The sequence below is a fragment of the Peromyscus californicus genome, unplaced genomic scaffold (genome assembly GCF_007827085.1).
Source record: "Peromyscus californicus insignis strain IS unplaced genomic scaffold, ASM782708v3 Scaffold_6__1_contigs__length_162567912, whole genome shotgun sequence".
Lineage (NCBI taxonomy): Eukaryota > Metazoa > Chordata > Mammalia > Rodentia > Cricetidae > Peromyscus > Peromyscus californicus.
Window position 1 is genome coordinate 160,661,773 of NW_026294584.1, and position 25,764 is coordinate 160,687,536.

General features: G+C 44.3%; 1 protein-coding gene across 1 annotated transcript in view; it reads right to left on the bottom strand.

Moving 5' to 3' along the window:
* Window positions 1–13,105: 13,105 nt before the first annotated feature.
* Window positions 13,106–25,764, bottom strand: part of Tmtc1 (transmembrane O-mannosyltransferase targeting cadherins 1) — a 225,567-nt gene continuing 212,908 nt past the window's right edge. Inside the window, 2 exon segments of the mRNA XM_052719103.1 lie at window positions 13,106–18,860; window positions 24,874–24,951. Of these exon segments, the coding sequence (XP_052575063.1) occupies window positions 18,720–18,860; window positions 24,874–24,951 (219 nt within the window). The 3' untranslated portion in view covers window positions 13,106–18,719.

The window sequence follows — 25,764 nt, forward strand, 5'->3', positions numbered from 1 at the left end:
ATGGGCTTTATCCATCAGATTTGTAGTCTATCTTTCCCCATCCCTAACTCATCCTCATCCTTACTTCATTCCTTCCCCATCTTAAACTGAAATAATATATCATTTTAATCACTTTTTTCCAAACTCTCTGAACTCCACTATGGCTATACCTACTTGGGAAAAACCTCCCTGTGATTAAATCCACTTTCTACTGGTTTTCGTAAGCCTCAGTGTCCCCAGGAAAGCAGACAGCTAAGTGAAGTGGGAAGTGTTTCTCTCCACATTCAGTCACTCACCTTTGAGTCTCCACACTTCTCATTGATCTTGCTCTCCTCTATCTTCTGACCCAGGCACTCTGTCATAGAGAAACGCTTCATGGTTTCTCTGTTTTCTCTTAAAATTCTCTTAAAACCTCTTTCATAAGCTCTTTCATCTTCTGAGAAGGTAGCAATCCAAAGTGAGACTCCACAGGGCTCACCCTGACCTGCCTCTGTCTAAGCACTTTGCTCCTAACACGCCATCCTTCAGCCCAGACCCTTTCTGCTACTCAAGGTTATACCAGCAAGTCTACCTTCCCTGTTTTGCATACTCTTTGGTTTGCTTTGTTTTGAGACAGGGTCTCTATGTATCTCTGGCTAACCTTGAACTTACAGTGATCCTCCTGCCTCTACCACCAGAGTTAGGGATTACATCATGTGCCACCATACCCAGCTGGCTTTTTTAGTTTTCTTCTACTCCTCCTAATCATCATCTGGAGTTGAGTGTGTGCATAGGTCAGGGAGGGGCAGAGGTGGGTGAAACACTTGTGAAACAAGGGTAGTGGACTACAGAACTTCCATTTTCCTACAAGTTTATTACAGACACCTAACCCTCCATTCACTATTAGTTACTGACTAAAATCCAAAATCCTACAAGCGAAGACAATAGAGGATTAAGAGCAGAGTTATTCTGATGACAGTCCTTGTCATTTCATACCCAGAATCTTAACCTTGAAGATACCCAGGAAGCTGAGGCCATTGCTCAGGTAGGAGTTTAAACAATTCTGTGCACTTCTCTGACAACCAAACACCTATTCACAGCTGCAAGACTTTTGCCTACAAAAGCTATGCCTCTGGACTGGAAACCATTGCTAGATGACTACAAAGACTCTCTTTTCCTCTAGCTCCTACCAACCAGAAGGAATTCACAATTTAAGGTTTTCTAAAGAAAATTAGATTTTGAGTGTTGTTTCCTGAATACTTTCTAGATAAATCAGTGGATCGCCTGAACAGTTATTTTCTCCAGAATGACAGCTCCTGTTGTTTTGCTTCTATTTTTTGTCTACATTTGGGTAGGATCTGTGTTTGGTGAAGGATGTATTTAAAACACCATGAAAAGCTGAGGACAATGTGTAGTCAGTACAAGAGCAGCCTCTATCCAAGACATGCAGGCTTGCAGTTACAGCAGCCACAGTCTGAGAGCTGCAGACCTGAGTTACTGCAGCCACTGAGAGCTGCAGACCTGAGTTACTGCAGCCACTGAGAGCTGCAGGCCTGAGTTACTGCAGCCACAGTCTGAGAGCTGCAGGCCTGAGTTACTGCAGCCACTGAGAGCTGCAGGCCTGAGTTACTGCAGCCACTGAGAGCTGCAGGCCTGAGTTACTGCAGCCACTGAGAGCTGTAGACCTGAGTTACTGCAGCCACTGAGAGCTGCAGACCTGAGTTACTGCAGCCACAGTCTGAGAGCTGCAGAGCTAAGTTACTGCAGCCACTGAGAGCTGCAGGCCTGAGTTACTGCAGCCACTGAGAGCTGCAGACCTGAGTTACTGCAGCCACTGAGAGCTGCAGGCCTGAGTTAACTGCAGCCACAGTCTGAGAGCTGCAGACCTGAGTTACTGCAGCCACTGAGAGCTGCAGGCCTGAGTTACTGCAGCCACTGAGAGCTGCAGACCTGAGTTACTGCAGCCACTGAGAGCTGTAGACCTGAGTTACTGCAGCCACTGAGAGCTGCAGGCCTGAGTTACTGCAACCACTGAGAGCTGCAGGCCTGAGTTACTGCAGCCACAGTCTGAGAGCTGCAGACCTGAGTTACTGCAGCCACTGAGAGCTGCAGGCCTGAGTTACTGCAGCCACTGAGAGCTGCAGGCCTAAGTTACTGCAGCCACTGAGAGCTGCAGGCCTGAGTTACTGCAGCCACTGTCACAGAGCTGCAGGCCTGAGTTACTGCAGCCACAGTCTGAGAGCTGCAGGCCTGAGTTACTCTGAAGCCACTGAGAGCTGCAGGCCTGAGTTACAGCATTCACACATACTCTGGATCTAGATTCTATAGCCACTTAACAAGGTGAATTTTCTAGAGCCACCCTAATTTCTACACAATGCCAAGAAAAATGAACAAGACCAAATATAAGAAGTTAGGAGCCGGGCGGTGGTGGCGCACGCCTTTAATCCCAGCACTCGGGAGGCAGAGCCAGGCGGATCTCTGTGAGTTCGAGGCCAGCCTGGGCTACCAAGTGAGTCCCAGGAAAGGCGCAAAGCTACACAGAGAAACCCTGTCTCGAAAAACCAAAAAAAAAAAAAAAAAAGAAGTTAGGAGGTGACAACTGAAATAAAGAAGAACCTCATTTCAAAGGCCATTTTAAACCCTCAGAGACACAGGACATAACTTATGAAATTTATATGCAAGATCCACTCTGTGTTAAAATGAAAAACATCAATACTCATGAGTTCTGAGACATGTTTATAAATGTTAGACTAAGGATTTTCAAGTTTCCTTTGTTCTAAAGCTTAGTTCAGATCCTAGTAGAATATATCAGAGTGACCTTGAGATGTAGAACAAGGAAGAAAGCATTTTCTCCCCTGATCATGTTTTCACCAACTCAGACATCTTGGGAAAATTTCAATTGATGTCTTTCCATGGTTCTTTCTCAAAGGATCCAAACTTTGGGCATCACCACCTACCCAGGAAGTTATCCCAGTGAAGGTCCATGGTGTGAGAAGCATGGGGGCCATGTCTTCATGTCAGCCTTTGCTCCTCTTTCTTGAGGGCCAACAATCCTGGTTCCTGGACTGTTGTATCCTTCCTTTCAGTCATGAAACGTCTTTGGAGCCCTTAATAAATACCACCAGACAACTTTTAGATTGAGAAGGAGAAAATGTAAGGCTTATTTGACAAGAGTATTAAGACTACATTGCTGTGAGATGGTCTGTATGTCAAATGTGTTGCTCTGATTGGTCAATAAATAAAACACTGATGGGCCAGTAGCCAGGCCGGAAGTATAGGTGGGACTAACAGAGAGGAGAATTGAGAGAACAGGAAGATGGAGGGAGACACTGCCAGCTGCCACCATGACAAGCAGCATGTGAAGATGCCGGTAAGCCACGAGCCACGTGGCAAGGTATAGATTTATAGAAATGGATTAATTTAAGATGTAAGAACTAGATAGCTAGAAGCCTGAGCCATTAGGCCAAATGGTTTAAATAATATGTGTCTGTGTGTTTATTTTATAAGTGGGCTGTTGGACTGCCGGGGCTTGGTGGGACCCAGAGAGAAAGCTCTCCAGCTACACTACATAAGAAAAAAACTGCATGAAAATGAGATAGCGTGTGGTCTAGGTTTGCTACTACCCAGTCGCCAAACCATGTCTGACAGGGCTGCATCTCAAGAGGGTACATTTTATCAAGTCCTAAGAACCCAGGAAGACAGGCAAAACTCACCCATGGTATTGGGACCCAGGGCACGTGGCTACTTCTAGGGGAGTGACGAGTCACAGGGGTTGATCATGCTGGGACACTTTGACTCTCGATCCAAGTGTCAGTTACATGGGTATGCACTTTGTGAAAATTACTCTACCTATAAACGTACGATTTTACCGCTTTTCATAGCATTAAAGTGATGTCAAAAACTCAAATCTACAGCTGCAGAATGTCACAGTGGCTTAGAGCACTTGCCTTGAAGAGGATCTGGTTTCAATTCCCAGCCCTGACATGGCAGCTCCCAACTCTAACTCCAGTTCCAAGGGATCTGATCCCTTCTTCTGACCTTCTAAGATAAATAAAGCAAACATGTTTTTTTGCAAACATACATACAAGCAAAGTAATCATATACACAAAATAACTAAATAAATCTTTTAAAAAGTGAAGGAATCGATATCTATTAATTTGCCATATCAAAGCCTCCAAATGAAATACCTAGGGACCGAATCCATCAACAGCCAAGCATACACTGGCACTTCTGTTTGTAGACCAACTCTTACATATTTCAAGACTGTCACTGAAGTTATTTTTCAGCACTTTATTCAAAGCAGGTTCCTGAACACAGGCAGGGATCTTGGTTCTGGCCGTAACTACCTCATTTCCATTTCTCGCATGATGACACTGACTCAGTCACGGGTTTTGAGATGCCCTTTATTTAGAGCAGTAGCACCAGTTACTGAGTGTCTTGCAGATGTTAATGTCTTCATAACCGAGGCCATTACATGGCCATTATCTGTTACACACTCTAATAAGAAGATTCAATTTTATTTTCAAAGTCACCCTTTAGATTATTGTTTGGTAGTAAAGAAACTTAGTTCTTAAGTTACGCCTTTTTATTTTTATTTTTTTAAAGACAGGTTTCTCTTGCTGTGTAGGTAGGTCAGGTTGGCCTTGAACTTGGAATCGTTTTGCCTCAGGCTCCTGCATGCTACTGGGATTACAGGTATGTTCTACCATGCCTGGCTCAATTCTTGTTTATGTACATGCGAATACACAGAAAGGCCTGAAGGTATAAGCCTGTAATCCTAGCTGCCTGGAAGCTGAGGCAGGAGTATCCCAGATTCAAGGTCTGTCTTGGCTATAGAGAGAGTTCAAACCCTCACAGGAGGTGGTTCAACACTGCTGTCTTGGAGCATCACCAACAATGCCAGCTAGTCTGGCATCTGGTGACCCTCAGTGGAAAGGGAGTCTGTAACGGTTTCTGATTCTATCTTATCTATAAACAAATGTCCCCTTTCACATGGCAAGTGAAGTCCTGGAAGCCTACAAGGTTGGTAATGTTGAGGCAGAGTGCAGCAATACTGAGCACCTGAGTTCCCACAAAGATAGACATGAATATAACAGGTCAGTTTTGTTATACGAGAATATTAAGGTGTATGGTGAAAAGATCCATCTACCTCTAGGGTTAGCTTTCAAAAACTTTCCTCTGGTTATGGAAATGAAGCAAATGATGAAAAATTTAAAAAATGAGGCACACAGACATTTCCCACAACTAAAAATACGGTTTAATGGCATATGTAAAAAAAAAAAAGTATAAAGCAGTTATGTGGTAAAACACTTGCTTAATGCCGGGCGGTGGTGGCGCACGCCTTTAATCCCAGCACTCGGGAGGCAGAGCCAGGCGGATCTCCGTGAGTTCGAGGCCAGCCTGGGCTACCAAGTGAGTCCCAGGAGAGGCGCAAAGCTACACAGAGAAACCCTGTCTCGAAAAACCAAAAAAAAAAAAAAAAAAAAAAACACTTGCTTAATATAGAGAGATGGCTCATGTTCGGGTCCCAGCACCCACATGGAAACTCACAACCATCTATATAGCTCCAGTTCTAGTAGGCCTGACACCTTCTTCTTGGGCACCAGGCATGCAGGTGGTACTCATATATAAATACAGGTAAAACACTCAAAAACATAAGACAAAATATATATATCTGAGAGGGGGGTATCAATGGTCATGAGGTCTTAGACAAGTTTATATATGCTGGCCTAAGCATTTTAAGCCATTCACAGGCTTCCTATTTTCTAAGGCTTGGTTCAGATTTTAGCATAACACATCAGAGTGCCCTCGAGATAGGGAACAAGGAAGAAGTTACCCCTGTGATCTTGTTTTGTGTGATAAAATCCATCAACTCAGATACCTTGGACAGGGGACGATGATATCCTTCCATGGTTCTTCTCAGAGGAATCAACCTTAAAGCGCAGCCCAGATGCCCAGGAAGTTATCCCAGTGAGGGTCCATGGTTCACTTCTTTCCCTACAAACCAGTGTTCCTCCAGACTCCCCCTTTTATGAGCAGAAAGAACACATGAAAATATTCACAGTTAAGTCCTGGATGTCACCAATCACATCTAAGTGTCAGCCTTAGGAGTTTGCTCCCATTCACATCTCCTACTTAATGGGAGCTAAATTCATCTTTGGCAAACAGATCCTGCTGTAAATAAAAAGAGGAACCAGTTTCAACAGGATGTGAAATGCAAAAATCACTCACACTGGGACTCATTAGATTTCCATAACTGTCACCTTACTTGATTCAGTGAGGTTGGGCACATTGTGGTCACCCTGCTCCCAACACCAAAATAAAGATACGTGAAAACAAGAATGGTACCAGAATAGGACGGAGCTCTCTCTCTCAGAGCAAGCCAACTTTCTCCATGGAAGCCATATGGAATGGATGAAGGGAAAGGAACTTTGGAAGCAGTAGCTCCCCAAAGCACCAGCCAGAGGGAAAGAAAGGCAGAGCCCAAGCTCACTGCCAGGCTGTTATATGCCAGGTCCTCAGCCATATGCTAGGTACTTAGCAGCCTTCTGGTCCCATGGGGAGGCAACACACAGCATGGTCACACCTAGAGGCAGAAGCATCAGGGCCCAGAGCACTGTCTTGCGTGCTCCACCATCCATGAGGGGAGGCTCCGAGTCTAGTGAAACGGACAAGCTTTCTGAGGCTGTAGGGAGAGCTGCAGAACTCCCACCTGTCTTTGTCAGATGAGTGGACAAGTGATTTATAGAGGACTTTTTGAAAAAGAAATTCACCCAATTTCAGTTAACAGGCAGTTGTGGCCTTTTTCAATTTCTGTGTAAATGTTTACCCAAAAGGGAAACTCGATATTTATAAAATAATGTTTTGTAAAACTCTTTATTTAGGAAAGCACAGAGCCATCTTCAAGCTCTGAGAGAATCAAAACTGTTCATATTTGAAGCATATAATATGTTTGGACATACGTATTCTTGTGAAAACGATTAACTGTCCTCAACACATTACTGTTGCTGGGGGTCAGCTCCAGAGGTGGACTGTGGTGGTATTGTGTTCCCCAAAATATTGTGTACCCTAATAAACTTACCTGGCATCAGAGACAGAACAGCCACAATATTAAACATAGAAGTTTGGCAGTGGTAGCACACACCTTTAATCCTAGCATTCCAGAGTCAGAAATCCATGTGTTCAAGGATACAGCCAAGCATGGTGACTCACATCTTTAATCCCAGAAAGCGAGCCTTTAATCCCAGGGAGTGGTGGTAGAAAGCAGAAAGGTATATAAGGCGTGAGGACCAGAAACTAGAAGCAATTTGGCTGGTTAAGCTTTTAAGTTTTGAGCAGCACAGTTCAGCTGAGAGCCATTCAGATATGAGGACACAGAGGCTTCCAGTCTGAGGAAACAAGACCAGCTGAGAAGTTGGCCAGGTGAGGTTACCTGTGGCTTGTTCTGTCTCTCTGACCATCCAGCATTTCACCCCAATAACTGGCCCTGGGTTTGATTTTATTAATAAGAACTTTTAAGATTCATGCTACAGTTGACAGGTCCTGAGAGGAGGTAAGGAGTCAGCAAGGGAAGGATGAGCCAGGCCACGGTGGTTGAAAGAATCTTATACCCTGACTAGCAGCCGGAGTGCTTTTTTATTTATACAGAATTCAGTAAGCAGAAATAGATTCATGTTGTTCCAAAACATAGGTCATATCATTTTTGGTTTTGGACATGTGTTTCACTTCCTCTTGCTCATCTTTTAGTCATTAATGATAAACTGTGACAGAATAGACTTATCTTTTCCAATCATTTCTCCTCAAGTTTTGACATCATTGATAAACAGAGTTATCTTTTATAATCATTTTTACTCATTAACCCCACAACCCAATTTTTAAGAATCTAGAGGCATATGACATCCTGTTCTCAGGGGAATAGCTTTTGTGACTTCAAGGACACTAGAGCAAAACAAAATTCCCAAGCCAGTCCGGGCATATTGCCATGCCCCAAGCAATGTATTATTAACTCTTAAGGTCACAGTGCCCAAGAAAAATCCTCAAGCCAAAGATGCTGCAGTTATTATTTAAATTCTGGCAAAATACAATGTTTACATTTTATATATTTATAGAATTTTTTATATGTCTAATCCTGGCATTCTGTTGTTCCATGGCCCTATGACACCACAGTGAGTCTGCATGTACTAACTTTCTAAGAGAGGGAGGTCCTGACATCTCATTCTTTCATCATCTTTCCACTCCATTCTTTGCTCATCAATATAAGTCTCTGTGTAGGGCAGAGGTAATTTCAGCTAATCTAACTTTGTTGCTGTATATGCCATGTAATTGCCTGAGTGTACAGTGGGAAGAGGCTAGCAATCTGATCTGTGGCCAACTCCTCTAGCCCAACGAATCTTGTTGACTTTTTAAAGTTTACTTTGTTTTGATTATCTTGCTCCTGGGTAGTGCAGGGACAGACATTTCAAGAATGTTTCATAGCCTCATAAAGAGACCTCTGGCTTCTTTATGTGCATCACAACCTACAAGGTAAAAGGATATCTCCCTAAAAGTGGGAGGGGTAGTATGTTCTGTCCTAGGGAAGCTTAGAAGCAGCATTCCTGGGAGAAGGCATAAATGATTCATAAGAAATTTTCCATCAATCCAATATCCCCAAATTGTGAAAATATTAAAAGTGCCCCAAATGTGCAGCAGGTGGAGGTGAAAACCAAAGGTGGCATGGCAGCCATCATGCGGCTCAGCTTTGCTGGATCTTTGTCAAGCAGCTGTGCTGGCCTTACGACTTTTGCCGCTCCTATCAGATATGGCTGTGCCATGGAGTGATGGTCTGTTCCCTCAGCACACCACCTATTAGGATTTACTTCAGCTGCTGTGTGTCAGTCCCCAGAACTTTTGCCTTGTATGACTGTGTGAGGCCCTGGCACTTACCCTTTACCTTTTGGTTCTTGGTTTAACTTTATAAAGCACTACAGTATTAAAGATGGAAGGGTTTCAGTTTCCTGCTTACTCTCTTAGCCTTTATGTAGCAAAATCACCGGTCTTTACTTTGTCTGACAAACCAAAACAAAATGACTGCAGCAGGGGCTGGGTGTGGTGGCGCACACCTTTAGTCCCAGCACCTGGGAGGCAGATGCAGGTAGATCTCTGAGTTCGGGGCCAGCCTGGTCTACAGAATGAGTTCCAGGACAACCAGAGGCTACACAGAGAAACCTTAACTCAAAACAACAAACCCCCTTCCCCAAAAAAAGACAGAAGCAGGAATATTGTGAACAGCCTTTTTTAACGTGTGAGACAGCTATGGGGGAGACCGCTGGCAGTCTTCACTCGGTGAACAATTAGAAAGGAAGCAAAGGATAAATTTGTTACTCAAGGGCAACACACTGCGCCTACTTTCTCTGGACATATAGAGTCCTGGAAAATGCATTAAGTACTTTTAGGGGGCTGGAGAGATGGCTCAGGAGTTAAGAGCATTGGCTGTACTTCTAGAGGATTAGGGTTCAGTTCCCAGCACCCACATGGCAACTCACAATTGCTTAACTCCAGTTCCAGGAGAACTGATGCCCTCTTCTGGCCTCTCACATACACATACATTAAATCTTTTTTTTAAAATGAGCACTTAAAAAAATAGAAAGCAATGGATGTCACTGTTCTGACCTACTATCCACCAACTATCCAGCCTTTACAGCTACTAATTCTGAGGAGTGCAGATTCCAGGCCAATTCCCCTGCTTTTCACATCAGATACCTGGATTCCACACCTCAGTGCTGCCGGAACCCACACAGGTAGCTATACTCACATACACAGCCTGTGTTTCAGACTTCACTTTGTCAAGATTTCAGCCAGATTCCCCAAGCCTGGCACGGAAGCTCTGAAGTCACTCAGCTTTAACCCCGCCCTCCCCCTTAACTTTCTTGGGATTCTTTTAAGAACACCCTACAGTGTTCAGACCCCATGCTGCCCTAACAAGAGAAGACCCAGGGCAGGAGAGAACCAGCCCTACCTCTGACACTAGATTTAGTTAGAGAACTGAGTCTGCGCTGAAGATACCAGGACCACCAGGCTCTAAGGTGGAGACACCTTAGCAGAAAGCCCCAAACTCCCAATTCAGAGCCTTTCACCAAGGCAGGCCTCCCTCTGGGAATTTCTGGGCCCATACTGGCCACAACCATAGGAAATCCAGAGCAAGCCATGGAGACGTGAGCCTCGTCTGGTGGCAGATCTAGGGGTCTTCACTCACCTAGGTTCTGGGAGTGACAGGTCAGCAGCAGCAGTCCATCCCCGGGCAGAAGCTCCACGGTTTCCATGAGATCTCTGAATTCTCCTTGCCCACAGACTGATGACACCAAGTGAGGAAGGTGAGCTGAAACTGCTGTTTTAGTTCTCTCAGGACACTATAGGACTGTATCTGTTGCAATTCCGGGTTCAGGTGTCCCTCATGATCATTCTGCTTCACTGTCACCCTGGTCATTCTAGATTTCCTAGTGCCTCCTGCTCCAATCTGGCCCTAGGAGAGGTGTCCCCATGGCAGGAGGTCCCTCTGTATGTCAAGGGCCCTGCAACAGATCTAAGGAACACTGTGGCTATTGCCTTGGAAAGCCTAATGAAATCAGCAGACTAGAGTAGGATGCAGAGATGGTGGCACTGAACCCAGGAATCCATGCCAGACGCAAGCAAGCACTTCTCAAAGCAGGAGATTCAACACTTAACTCCTGTTGAGCTTCTAAGAAACCTGCCCAAGCTCTCTACCCTCAAGAAAGTTCACATTCACTACTTTCCTGGGTTGCAGTATTTACCATCATCTTCAAAAGCCAGAGCAAATGCTGTGTGATCTGTTGTTTACGGTAAGTACAATTAATTCATTAGTAAGATACCATGTCAGTATTTTCTCCATCAATATTGTATGGCAATAAGCCTGAGAATGGGAAAGGAACAAAAACCAGACTATTAGTGAACTTATGTTTAATTAGACTCTTAAGGGCAAGCCTAAGAAGACACTCTGAATGCATTAACAATCCTGGGCTCCTCTGCCCAGGGCTCTACTGTCTCTTGGAGTTGGGAGGGCAAACAAGTGGAAGCAGACACATGTACTGGGGAGCAAAAGACACTCAAAATGGTAAGCGCAGGTGCAGGCACCCAAGACTGCTATGGGATGTCATTCTGTATGCTGTGAATGTGTGTGGCTCCCACTGGATAATAAATAAAACTGTTTTGGCCTATGGCAGGAGAGCTTATAGCTAGGTGGGAAATCCAAGTAGAGATACAGAGAGAAGGGCAGAGTCAAGAGAGACGCCAGCCACCACCAAAGGAGCAACAAGATGCCAGCAGACCAGTAACACCATGGCCACGTGGCAGCATATAGATGAATAGGAATGGGTTAATTTAGGATGAAAGAGCTAGCTAGCAGGAAGCTGAAGCCATAGATCATACAATTTGTAATTAATAATAAGCCTCTGTGTGTTTACTTGGGACGAGTGGCTGCGGGACCAGGAAGGACACAGGAAAACTTCCGACTACAAAAGAGTGTTATTTGATTTTTATGATCCAAGTCCAGAGAAATGAGGGCTGTGGCAGAGCTGGTAAAATATTCAACTTCCCAGCTTGCATCCCCTCTTGGAGCATCCCAGTGTGGACTGGTTGGCTGGTGGCCCGCTGAGTCTTTCCTCCCAGAGTTGTGCTTTCTTTCCCCAGTGTCATGAGGATCGCCCACTGGGCCCTCATGCTCACCCCAGGTGCACACTGTTTTCTAGTGAAGCTCAAAGTCCCACACAGACTCAACATTCTGTTTCAGTTAAGGGTGATATAAAACCCGCCCAAAAGCCTTTGGAGTAAAGCCATGTCGGCAGTGGGGCACCTGTGCTGTGTAGTAACTGCAGGGACACAATGATCCAGGTCTGCCCATGCCATGCAGACAGTCTCTCCAAGTGGTTCCCAGACCTTATCCCCTCACTCTCCCACATGTAGTCCACACAGCTTTGTCTATGTCCTCTGGTTCCTTCCATACAACTGGGCACAGTCTCATTCCTTGTTACTGCACAGCCTGCTTTGTTACCAGAATTGAAAGCCCTTGGTCTTATGGGAGACTTTATCCTAATGTAGAGAATTCATCCAGTGCAAGCTCACCATAACAAAGCATTTCCATTCATGGGAAAATGAATTATAATACAGAGTGGCAAGTGGCTAGTTAATTTAAGATCTACTAATAAGATAATGCATGGCAAGTAGAAATTGTCTATGGTAGTGAAGAAACAGTCCAATGATACTTAAAATAACATAACATGTAGATAAATAAAAGAAGGAAAGAACATTAGTCTCAGGGAGGGGACTGGCCTGCCCTGGGGTGAACTTGTGGCACATGGGATATCTGCCTTTGATTTTGACACGTTCCCTAGAGTAGCAGTTTGCTGTTCAAAAAGTGTGGCTGTATTCTCGCACTTTCCGAAGTTTGATTATCAGCACAAGACCAAAGTTGGGCTGCTGACATCCCACCATACAGCAGGAGGGGATCGTGATGCCCCATCCTCTCCGGGGATATAAAGGCAGTTAATGATTGCTGGGGGGCAGGAGAGACAATTTTTTCCTGTGGTATAGCTACTACTGTTGAGGTTCCCTGCCCCTGTCAACAACCCTGAGTAAACATGCCAGGTCACCAAAGAAAAAGTGTGATTGTGTGGTAGAAAAAAATGTAGCAGCTATTGATGAAATGGAGGACTAAAGGAAGGATTTTTCCTTGTTTTTGATGGAGATTGTGGTGTTTTCTCTCTCCCCTTTTGTGCTAGTGATTGAGTGCTTGTGTCTCCACCCATTAGTGAGCTTTAAGACAGTCTGTAAAAGCCAACAAATGGAGGTTAATGCAGACAACGAAGTCTTGAGCCCAGAGAGACACTTGGTCCAGGTACAGCAGTGGGTGGAGTTCAGGGTATTGGGGGGGAAAACTTGCCTTCTAACTTCCATTTGCACCATAAAGGCCCAGGGGCACCTACCAAGCAGGCAGAGTTTAGCCTGGAGGTAGAGTCTGGTGTGGGTGAGAAGTAGATAGTTATTGTATGGCCTGAAAGATGATGGACAGACCATCTTTGCTTTTGAAGCTCAGGCACACTAGCAAAATGGCTATTGGTGGATTCTAATCAGAGAACTTCAGAGACGAGGCCAGACAGAATTCTTATTGTACCATGTTTTATATAAAATAGACATTTACATAAATTTTATTTTTGAAAGACTTAGGCAAAGTATACAGTCAGACTTAAACAGAGAAATATTTTAAGCAGCATAGCAAAAATAACACAGGTGTACATTTATATATAACCAAAACAGGAACGTTGAGCAGTAGGAACAAAGGACAAAGTCCTGACAGCAAACACAGCAACTTCCACATACCCCTGGCTCCCACAGACACCTCAGTTCCCTAGGAGAAGACATTATCTTTTCTCCCAGGAAACTGACAGGGTCACCATAAGGACTTTAAGCACGACTGTAAAGTAAGAGTTACTTCTACCATGTTAACACACTTAGGCAGCCTAGTCTCCCCAAGGTTGTTGGTCTGCATGTTTCCTTGTGGTTGTTAGTAAGAACAGTCAGGAATAAGATCATTTTCTTCACAGATAAATGGTGCCTTTTAATGCATTTTGGAGGCTCATGGTATTCCTGGAAACACTGGACAGGGCAGTGCTTCATGGGTGACAAACTCCACTGAGACTCGGACTAACCTGCCCTTGTGAGGTAACTCCTTAGAGTGACACTAGAATTAGAACTCGGAAGCACTAATCTTGAACTAGTGTGTCCCCACAATGGGCGGGCCAGCAGCTAAAGGATATGCACAGCAGGAACTTCCAGACTCACTACAAATACAAACAGTTGCCCCTGACAAGGAGGTGATATCCCGGACCTCTGCATGCAGACATTTCCAGTTAGGAATGACTGGCAACCCATGTTTTCACTCAGACCAGGGCTGTGTATTATGAGGTGCTAGGTTTTTGTTTTGTTTTGTTTTGTTTTAAGTTACATGCCCTGATGGTTTTAATCGGAAGAGCCCTGGTGATGAACATTGACTATTTTAATATGAACGAATTGATGGCTCCAGATATTTTATCCATCCTGTGGTCCCACTCTAATATGAAGCCATGTTTTGTACTATGGTTACTTTATCTCCTATCTCAGAACAAAGAACTCACAGAAACAAAAAATATTAGAAGTGTTTTCAGAACTATACAACATGCTTTGCAATGAAAACTGAGAACAATGGTAAGAACTGTAATATTTCCAATACTGGTTTTTGGTTTTCTAAAGTCTTAGCTTATACAGCTGCAGTCTGAAAGAAAGGTTTGACAGCCATTACATTTTTTAAATGTAAATGGATGGCATTTAGATACTTGGGTTTTGCTGTATTTGGATGATGCCAGCCTACAATCAAAAGTGTGATTTGAAAACAAGAAAGAGAAACAGCCTACCTCTACCATAGCTACATGCTCTCGGTGTCAGTACTAATCTAAAGGTTTAGTATTCCCTTGGGTGGATCCACCACAGACAAGAGCAGGCAGTTTTGCCCATGATTCTTTTTTTTTTTTTTTTTAAAGGAGGGCTTTTTTGTTTGTTTGGTTTGGTTTTTTGAGACAGGGTCTCTCTGTGTAGCCTTGGCTATCCTAGAATTTGCTTTGTTGTAGACTAGGCTGGTCTCAAACTCAAAGATCTGCCTGTCTCTGCTTCCCAAGTGCTGGGACTAAAGGTGTGCACCACTACATTCAGCTCATCAAAAACAGGTTTTAGTAAGTGCAATCAAGAACTAAATAACAAAGCCCCAGTGTCTGTGTGCCAGGCAGAAAGAGACAAACTGTGCCATGGATACCTTCTAAGAGTAAAAAGATATCAGGTTTTTTGTTTATTTCTTATCCTTGGCATCTTGCCTGGTGTGTGCAAATGGCAAGGTGGTGCCTCTCTATTTGACACCCAAGCATTTTCTAAATAGAAGGACAAATTGTAGTCCAGTTACCACAAGCATAAAGCCACCCTACTCAGCCACCTGCTGGTCAGTCTAGGAATAATGGCCTTGACCAACCCATGGGGCAATGACTCAGCCTTTAGAATTCTTTGGCTCATTTTAGTCCAGTAGCTAGAAATAAAAATTTCATGATAATAGCCACTTCTCCTTGGTGGAGAGCCTTGTTCAAAGCAGTCATCCCTGCAGGACTTTGCTGGCACCAGAAAGCTCATCTTAGGGAGTTTGGAGGAGTCCTAGCTGTTCTCTAAGGGCAGCCAGTGCTGAGAGCCCTGTACAGGAGGGAAGGCCTCCCTCCGGCCCCTGCTCTTTGTGATCGGAAGGATGTAGACTCTCTGCTAACAATCACAAGATACGGGACATTTGCTTTCTTTTCTCCCTCGGTTCAGTCACCTTAGGTTGGATTCTACAGTGCGGCTTGGAATTTTTTATTTAGTCTTGGCTGAAAGCTGAAAAGGGCCTCTGAAATTCTGCTGCAGACTTCAGAAGAGAACCTGCATACTGATGAAGACCAGAAACCTCTTTGCTTTGTCTGGGGCTGAGATGTCTCTGGTAGCAAGTGACAGAGGGAGGGCTTGCCTGGCACATGGAGTTCTAGGCCAGAACCACAAAAGCAAACAAGGGCCCCAGCCCCTCAAAGAGCACTTCCCCCCTGAGTTCCACCACCAAATCAGGTTTTATAAAGGACATTAATAACCTGAAACATCGGAATCATTTTTGAAAAATCCTTACTAAATAATCCCCAAATTTGAAGTAAGCCACCAAAGCCATTCCCGCAGCTACTATGTCAAAGGGCACATGAATGGACTGCCACCGGGTGGATTTCATGACAAGCACTGGTCTAGGGACGATGATGGGCAGGCCTGACAGCGAATGGTGGGGGAGGGGCTCCAGGGATGTGAAGGGCTCTATGTGTAACAGAGGAAAGAACCCCAGAAACTCCATGCTGGGGGCTCAGCCCAGGCAAAGCAATTCCTGATTCATTCTTTGTCTCCTCCTTACTACCCACGGCATGTTACAGAATTCTGAGACACACACTAGACTCTTGTAAAAAATAAAACAAAACAAAACCCTAAGAATAATTTTAGCTGAGAATAGAGCTCAGTGGGAGAGAGTGCTTCCTGGTATGTACAAGGTCCTGGGTCCAATTCTAAGTACCAATGATGAGGACAATGACAATGTTAGAATTGCCAGCAGAGTATTTTCGTGCACAAAGCTAGCTCTACTCCTAGATTTCAGAAACAGCTCTCCAGTCACTCATGAAGCACAAGCCTGCTAATGACAAATCAGATGCATTTTTACATCCAGGATCTCTCTGTTTCTACTGTAATAAGGATGACTCCCACGGATTAGTCCACGTCACAAGAACCAAACAGCATGTTACAAGATACACTCAACAGCTTTGAAAACACACTTCGTAATTGATTTTTCTCCCAGGCAACATATCTACCATGGAAACTCTCTCATTGGCTCATTCAATATCCGAGCCAAAAAGCACGCTGACTTTGTTTCTCTTTTTAAACAGTGCTTATTTTTACTGCTCAGGGAGATGTCAGAGTGGGCAGACAAATGAGAAAGGAGAGGCCCCATGCAGCAGTCTCTAGACGCCATGTGGCCTTTTCTCCTTAGAAACGTCTATGTTGTAAATACCTTTTTAATTATTCCAACAAGTTTACATGGAGACCTTCTGTAGCACTTTACATAAGGCAGAATTATGTCAAACTTTGAAATTCAATCTGTCCCATTAGTTTTTAATGCACCCATTTTGGTAAATACTATTCTACAAAGTGGTACTAAGATGTGACCAAGGACCCCTGCTTTCCAAATTAGGGGCTTGGAATTACTTTATAATAAACACTTATAGTACAAAGTTTTTACCTTGGTACTAAAGATGTCTTAGATGGAAGAAGAAAATAAGATTCTGGATCAATTTATGATATGTAACACTGACAGACAATTACATACATCAGGTGACAGTGACAAATACTGGCCCCCAAAAGCAGGTGTGCACTGGGTCAAATGCCCTTTTTGGGGGGTGGGGTCTCTGTGTAGCCCTGGCTGTCCTGGAACTCACTCTGTAGATCAGGCTGGCCTTGAACTCATTGAGATCAGCCTGCCTCTACCTCCAAAGTGGTGGGATTAAAGGCGTGCGCCACCACCACCTGGCTTCAGCATGTCTTTTCAAATAAGTTTTCAGCCATTTATTTCAACTTGCAGGAAAATAGCATACAGAGGCACTGCATCCTGATGCTGGGTTGCAAGAAGCAGGGGGGCTTTCCCTCTGGCTGTGCAGGTGGACGCTTTGCTTTCCAGCTGTCGTGTGTGTCCGACAGCTGGCTCAGCATCAGGACCTGCATTTCCTGTGTCTCTGTTTCCACTGATAAGTACCAGTAGGAAGCAGGTACTCCAGCTCCTTCACTGACTACCCAGACACTGAGCTACCCCTAATTCCATTAGCTTTAAGTGGCAAATAACCAGTATTATTTGGGGAGACTGTTAAAGCTTTCTTATTTTGCAGTTTTCATATGATTGGTTTTGAGAGCTGCTATCAAAATGACTATGTACAGAGAAAAAAAACAAGACATGTGGATATATATTAAATATTTTATAAGTTATACAATAAATAACACTAAAAATAATGTCAAATTATGATTTCAACTTTGCCTTCCTCATTTTTAAATATAAATATATTTTTAAAAAATTATGAATTTAGACTTTACCCGAGAGTTTTAGAGCATTCTCCATGGAGTCTGCAAACTTACTCAGCAGACGGTCTGCTTTTGGTCACTTGTCTTTTAAGTACAGAATTCCTACTAAAACTCAAAAGTCAATAAATAGAGCTTTCTTCCCTTAACTCAATCTGTGAGGAATTCTGTAACACAATGTAAAGGTTCCTCAATGTTTCAAAAATAATAAATCTTACGACATCTTGACCTTACCAGAATAAAGGAGAGCACTTCTCTGGACTGATCCCTTAACACTTCCATGCAGAGTGCACCCTGCCGCTCCTCACCTGAGCAGCATATTTCAGAGTAGGAGTCTCCTGGTTAATGCACTGAGAAGTTTCAGCGTGGAGACACAACTCTAGTACAATCTGGAATACAATTCAAACATTTTCATAAAGAATCAAGGATGCTCAGCTCTTTTTTACTGCTCAGGGAGATTTTTCCTGTAGAAATAAAGATACCCACATACCATTCTAGAAGATCCCCTCATGTTTTAGGCACTGGAAAAGCATATATCAGAGTGGAATTTAATGTACTTCTCCAAAGGTCCTTAGTGATACTCTTGGGAGTTGTTAGACCAAGCCCAGCGATCAAGTGCCCTGTTCCTATGACATCCACAAGACTCTACCAATGCTCTTCACCACCCATTCCGGATTCTTGAGAATGAATTAGAACTTCCACAAGTAGACTTTCCCAAGAGCTGACTTCAGAGGACACATCCTTCCTTATGAACAGCTGTCTCCTCTACAGAACTCCAAGCTTCTGTGTTTCTGGGCTATAGTAAGAATGGAGTTCAGTGTCTGCATCCTGGGACCAGGGACTGACACAGAGGAACCTGTAACAGGCTATTTCCCTTCCCTACAGGTGGCCTGCTCATCTTGGCTGTTTGTCCCTTCATGGAAACAACTCAGCACAGTCCCCAGCAGCTGTCTCGCTGTGCCACCCACCAGGAGGGGACTGCCTGGCTGGCAGAGTCTGCTGTGTGTAAGCAAGACCGCCCTCACTCTGTCCTCTTCCAGCCTGCTGAGTCCCACGTGACTGTGTCCTCGGAGCTATGTTTGATCCCTTTCTCGGACTTCTTGTAACCTTCTCTCCAGGCGATCCAGCTTGGCTAGATTTTCCTTCAGCAGCTTGCTGTCTGGAACCAGCCTCAGGGCTCTCTCGTAATAGGCCCTTGCAGACACATAGCTTCCCTGAGAGGGGGTGGGTGTAGAAAAAGAGAAAGACTGCTCAGCACAACCCTCTGAGGATGGGAGAAGACCCCCTTCCTCTGACTGCCAGTTAAGTTCCCCTAAGGAAACCTTATCTGTGGATATTGTTATCCTTATCTCTTGGGGTGCTTTAGGGGAATCCATTTGTTTTAAGAACCAGACCAGCTGGAGAACATGGAGGCTGATGGCTACACCATAAGGTTCAACGGCAGAAACACAGATTACAGCTTTCTTACTACAGAGAAGGAGACTGTTATTTTGTAGTGTTCTCAGGAGGTTAGCACGGGGCTGCTGTTCTTTGTAAGCAAATAGGCTTGGGGTGGGGGTAGAGACGGAGGGAGAGCAATAATTAAACAGACATCCATTTTATCTTTAATTTGCTCTAATTTTCAACTGAAACACATAAGCAGCCTGTGCCTAATGCCAGTTTTACACAATGCATGACTTGATTAAAAGATGGACCCAGGGCTGGAGGTATGGCTCTATGGTTAAGAGCACTTGTTCTTTTAGAGGACCCTGGGGTTTGGTGCCATTCACAGCACACACATGATGGCTTACAACCATCTGTACCTCCAAGGGATCAAACACTCTCTTCTGACCTCTGTGAGCACTTCATACATGGTACATATACATATATACAGATAAAAACTTATACACATAAAGCAAATAAATCTTAAAAAAGAAATTTAAAGATGGACTCAGGTTTATCTCCTAGCCAGGGTATGTTGTGAAAAGCACCAGCCAGACACTTGCTGCAGGAGGGGAGAAGGAATGTGACCTCTGACCTGCTGAGCACACCTGCTCCCACTTCTGTCAACATTGTTTAATAACATGTGTGCCTGGGCCCAGCTGATCACTGACCACTGGTCACAGCTAGTAGCTTTTCCTATTCCCTTCTCTACGGCCTAATGCATCATCTTCCGCCTCTGGTGCAGCCTTGCACACCTGAGCTCTGCAGAGCCCCAAGACTCAGACTGCTACAGAGCTTTTGTTGTCTGTTTCCTCTGCTCACAAGGCCCAGGAAGCTCAGGAGACTTGCAGGACTCCTGAGGCCCCTCTCTGAGGTTACATAAGCAGTAAACAGTTGCTGGAAGTTGAGGAAGGAGACTCAGGTGGCTCAGACTCATGGAAGTTGGGCAGCAGCTCTGGAGACACAGCTGAGATGGGCTTTCAGTGAGTCACACACACTGCTGTGAGTAAAACAGAAACTCACTGATTTACCAAGCTGGACTTAAGCAGGACTCTTTCCTTGGTCTGCCCTATCTGAGGCATAGATGTTTGCACCTTCCCCAGGAAGCTGCCCGATTTCTTCCCATTCTAAAACAACAAATTGATTTTACGTCATCCTCAGCTGCAGCTCCCATGTGGGTGGACACAAGAGATGTTCTAAATTTCTATCACAATTCAAATTAACACCTCTCCAAGCTAGCAGCTAATGCTTACCAAGGTGTAACTATCTTCCCACGTGTGTGTGTGTGTGTGTGTGTGTGTGTGTGTGTGTGTGTGTGTGTGTCAAGAGCTTAGATGCTGCCTGACACAGTGAGACCTCAACAGAATGCTGGAGTTACCCCCATCACTGGGTAGACTGCTCAGTCTCTATGACTCACGGTCTAGTTCTCATGGTGTTTATGTGTACAGCTGGTGTAAGAGGGTGTGGAAATGCTGAAAAAAAAAGAAGGAATTGTCCACTGAGAACCCAGCACTGGCTTGTGTAGTTATATTCGACAATTAATGCTGATGAAAAAGGCCAAACTTACTTGAGGCAAGGATCTCAGTTCTGCTGCATTTCTGTTACCGCCAGCATCCTCCTCCAAGTCTCTGGTTTCCGATAAGCCCAGTGTACATCTGGGTGCCTGCACACTTATGGGTCCAAGAAATCGCAAGATACTCCACACGCAGGCCTCCAGCCGTCCTTGGAGGCTACCCTGAATCTAGGCCTCATTCTTAATCTTGGCATTGTTTCAGATCACTGGGTTTCTGCTTTTTTGCACAAAATATGTGTGCCCTCTCTCCTTCAAATTGCTCTATTCTTGATTAAACTGTAAACCCTGTTTATTTTTTAAAATTATATCCCTTGTCAACAATTCTAAGTCTATGGTATATATGAACTGTAACAATCTGATTTCTAGAACTGAATTTTCATTAATTAAGACTAGAATCCATCTATTAGTCATACCAGACAGATTTCCTGTGCCCAGTTGCTGTGGCTCCTTGACAGTGAAGATACAGAACATGCCAGAGAGCTCTACTAGACAACAATATTCTGCAAAGCATGGGTGGCCATCATGAAGCCATGCTGAAACAGAACTTTGAAATATGGCTTGGCTAACAGGAACTCATGAACTTTAGACCAACAGCTGTGGAACCTGCATGGGACTGGACTAGGCCCTCTGCACAATTGAGGCAGTTGTGTAGCTTGGTCTTTTTCAGGGGACCCTGTCAGTGGGATCAGGATCTATCCCTGGTGCATGAGCTGGCTTTTTGGAACCAATTACCTATGGTGGGACACCTTGCACAGCCTTGATGCAGGGAGAGGGGCTTGGACCTGCCTCAACTGAATTTACCAGGCTTTGCTGACTCCCCATGAGAGGAGGAGGGATGAGAGGGGGATCTGTGGTTGGTATGTAAAATGAATAAACAATTTCTTAATAAAAAAAAAAGAAATATGGCTTGGATGATGAAATCCCATTAGAGCTTGAAATTCCAGCCCATCTCCTTACTTCATCTTGTGTAAAAGTTCAGGGAACATAACTGTGAGCATCCCTCACCCCAAAATGCAAAATGTTCAAAGTCCGACACTTTCTGAACAGACAAGATACCAAAAATAGAGGATTCTGTAACTGACCTCATGGGATGGCCTACCTGTCAAACTGCAGACACACTAAAAATATCCTATACAATTACTGCAGGGGCTGCATGTAAGGGCAAAAATGTGAGAGGTGAAGTGAATTTTGCAGTTAGACTTGACTGTCTACATCTGAGGCACTTCAGGTCACAGGACTGACCTTAGACACATGGTGTGATTGTGTCCTTCCTTCCTAGGACTACCACAACCTTCAGTGTTTTTTTCCCCCATCTCCTATGCCACCTCCTTGCAAAGCCTTATTTCAACTCTTCACTTCCATAAGCCTTGGAGGCCTATACTCCCCAGGCACAGGGCAGGCAGGAGCCAGGGCCAGCATGGGTGATATTGTGATGAACACTCCTTGCAAAAGACACAGGAAGTTCAGGATTGTTCCTGCACACCCAAGCTGTGCCCACTACACACATTATTCAAATTTATCCACAGACTTGTTAAACTATGAGTATGGGAGTTTTCTAAGCTCAGGCTAATCCATGATGTCTGCAGTGACAAAGGCTGATCATTTTAATGAATGTCAATTACATTTTGCTGCAGGCCGCAGGAATATATCGTAAGAACTCAGCTGATTATGGCAAAGTCACTACCTGGAGAGATCAAGGATTTCCTCCAGAGGAAGCCAAATTCCAAGGAGCTTTTGGTGTTATTTGGCTTGTGATATATCAGCTGTATTCTGTTATGAAAATCATGTGTGCCTTCATAGTTTTCCCAATTGACTTTTCCCCAGGAAGGGCTAACAGTGTGGACTGATCACTCTCTGGACATACACATTCCAGGACTTTGGAGAACAGCCTCAGGAAAGGCTTTCTCTGGAATCAGATATCTCCCTTAGCCACTTTCAAGGACTAACAGTGATAACAGTTCACATGCTAGTCACCTGTCTTAGGGTAAATTCCACAAGGAAACACTGCCTAGGTCAGGTGGACATTAGGTAATAGCTTTACACAATGTAGCTTGGACTCTCCCTTTTTACACTGGGACTTCGAGAGAACAGGACGAAGAAGAGAAAAGAGAATGGAAGAACTAGATGGGTAAGAACTTGAGAGGAACAAACTGAGATGGGGAAGAACTAGATTGAAGGGCTAGAAGAGAGGACTAGAGGGATGAGATGGAAGATGAGGAAGAGTCAGGTGGGGAAGTACTAGCTGGGTAAGAACAAGATGAAAAGAACCTAGATGAAGCAGAATTAAGATGAGAGAATTAAGATAGAACTTAGAGGGATCAATAGATAAGTATAGAGAGAAATCAGGCAAGAAAGGAGCTAGGCACAAGAACAGAACTGAAGCTGGGTATAAAGGATGTTATGCCAGAGGAATTAAAGCAAGTGGACTATAGAGCTCGGTGTGCTGAGATTCTATTTCCCGAAAACAGTCCTCGCCGTTAGTAGTTCTCTCTCCTGAGCCCCTGGGATATATACTATTAAGGCTGGTCCCTCTAATATTATACAAGAACATTTGAAAACAATATACTCAGTAGATATCTCCAGAGCTCTGTCCTGTGAACATACAGCCTTGAGTTCAGATACATAATAATTATACTATTTTTCCTTTTGAATGCTCTTGGGTATATTCTTTCTACTTCAAATTAACAACTGAACTTTAATTTTTGTTATATTTCACCTGGGAAAGTTATACATTATTCTAAAAAACAACTGTTGAATATTTAAAATAATGCACTATTCTTAGGAAAATCCACTCTGTTTGACAGATGTTGCTGAACATCCCACAGTACTGTGGGTCTGTGACTGAGCAGCAGCTTAGATTCCCCACAACAAGGAAGACGTTGTTCCCTTACCCGAGCAGCTGCAAGCCCCTTTCACTCTGCTGTCTTTCTAAGAGTGCTCAGGTGCCGGTGGGAGGAAAACACTGGCAGGTCTCCTGGAAATTCTCATCACTACACTATCCCTCATCCCTGCAGGGTCTGATAGAAGCCTGAGAGTAAGTTGGCCCACAAGTCATACCCTGGCATCTCTGTGAAAAGTCCTTCCAGGACCCAGCTACTTGGCACAAAAACCCAAGCTCCAGGAATCGCTTTTAGGCCTCACTCTCGGGCCTCAGCATCCACCATCTCCTTTTACCTCCTCTGACCAGTCATGCTGCCTGCTTACCATTTTCCACACACACCAGCACCTTCAGCCTCAGACCTCTGCATGTGCTCTTCATCTGTCCACATGACTTGACCCCTTCAGATCCCTGCATTCTACAGGAGCCTTCTCTAAGAGCCCTGTCAGCACCCCTCTCCTTTCCTTTTTTTCTTCATACACATCTTACTATCTGACGTGTGTACATGTGTACTTATTCCCTGTCACCCCAAACTAGAGCATCAGTTCCACCAGGACAAGAGTTTCTGTCTTGTCTGATCACTGTTACATGCCCAGTATCTAGACATGCACCTGGCATACAGGATGGATGCTCAGTAGAGATGCCAGTCAGATGAATGAGTACATGCACGAATGAATCACAACACATCTTTGACTTTATTGGCTACAAACAACGCCTAGGGTCACTTTTGATCATTCTTGGCAGAAAGACTCACCCAAAGTTAACTTTAGGGGGCGGGGACCAAAGCAGACAAACATGTTTTCCACTAAGAGGTTAGGGAATAAAAAATGTTTTCAACATGGAAAATAAAGGGGCAGGAGAAATGCTTCACCAGTGAAGCATACTGCTCTTACAGAGGACCCACGTTCAGGTCTTAGCACCCATGCTGGGCGTCTTACAAAGGCCCTTAACTCCAGCTCTGGGGGCCCACCATCACCCTCTGCTGGCCTCTGAGGGCATTGCACTCATATCCCACAATCACACATAATGAAAAACAGGAAATAGTAAAGCATATTTAAATTAACAGTCTGGTAATGCTGAGGAGTTGCCAAGCTTCACAGGGTCAGTGCACACAGACCTCAGCTGCTGTCCGATAACCCTTCTTTCCACACGTGATTTTCCTTATGATCAGCAGTATAATGGAGTTAAGCTTATAAACATTTAAACAGGTCCATAATATTCATGATTCAGAAAACATAGCTCTTCTGAATTTTACTTTCAGAATGCCTATGTTTTAAGTATTCAAGTGATTTCAAACAGAAAATGAACAGTGGCTTCTAAACCAGGATGAGAACACAATGAGTGCCACTCCTACCTGGATGTGCCGGATGCCACCCATGTTCATCCACGCCTGTGCCTGGTCAGGATCCAGGGTCACAGCAGCCTCATAGCTCTGAGCGAAGAAGGAAAGCTTCATGTTAACACATGAGATGCATCTAAGACGCCACAGAACTGGACAAACCCCAGCCCACATGGAGATCACTAACAGCCACTTAGCAGCTGGCAAGTGCAGTCTGCTATTGTTTTTAGAGTTGATGGTTCTGAAGGGCCTCGGGGGCTTCTACGACAGCACATATATGGCATGCCACTGGGGAGCCAGGGATTTCTGGAACAGCTTGTTTCTCTGATTCTGCAAGAAAGCTGTGCTTGATGGTCTTCCTCATCCATAAATGAGCTGATAAGGAACACTGCTGTCAGGATTACAGAATCCAAGGAGGGTAGTTCAGTGCAGAACACAAGCTCAGCCTGTGTGAGGCCCTGGGCTCCATCCCCAGCACTCAAATATACAAACAAACAAACAAATAAGTAAATAAATTAATTAATGAAAATCAGAGAACCTGAGGTTCTCTTCTAGCCGCTCAACCATGGCCCAGCCCCTTCAACCTCCAACTTGTTGCTAAGTATCTAAAGCAGCATGCTTACATTGTTTTATAGGGGTCACGACACCTGTTTTTTTTTTTTTCTACCTTTTGGAAGCTCTTCAAAGCTGAAATGTAGTGGCACACTCCTGTAATTTTAGCTGCTCAGGGGCAAATGACTGATAACCTTAATGATGAATGTTTACATTTTTTTCTTTTGTTTTTTTGAGACCAAGTCTCTCATTATAGCCTTGTTGCCCTGGAACTCACTGGCCTTGAACTTATGATCCTATTGTCTCTGCCTCCAGATATATCACCACATCCTGCTAACACAGGAATGGTTTTAA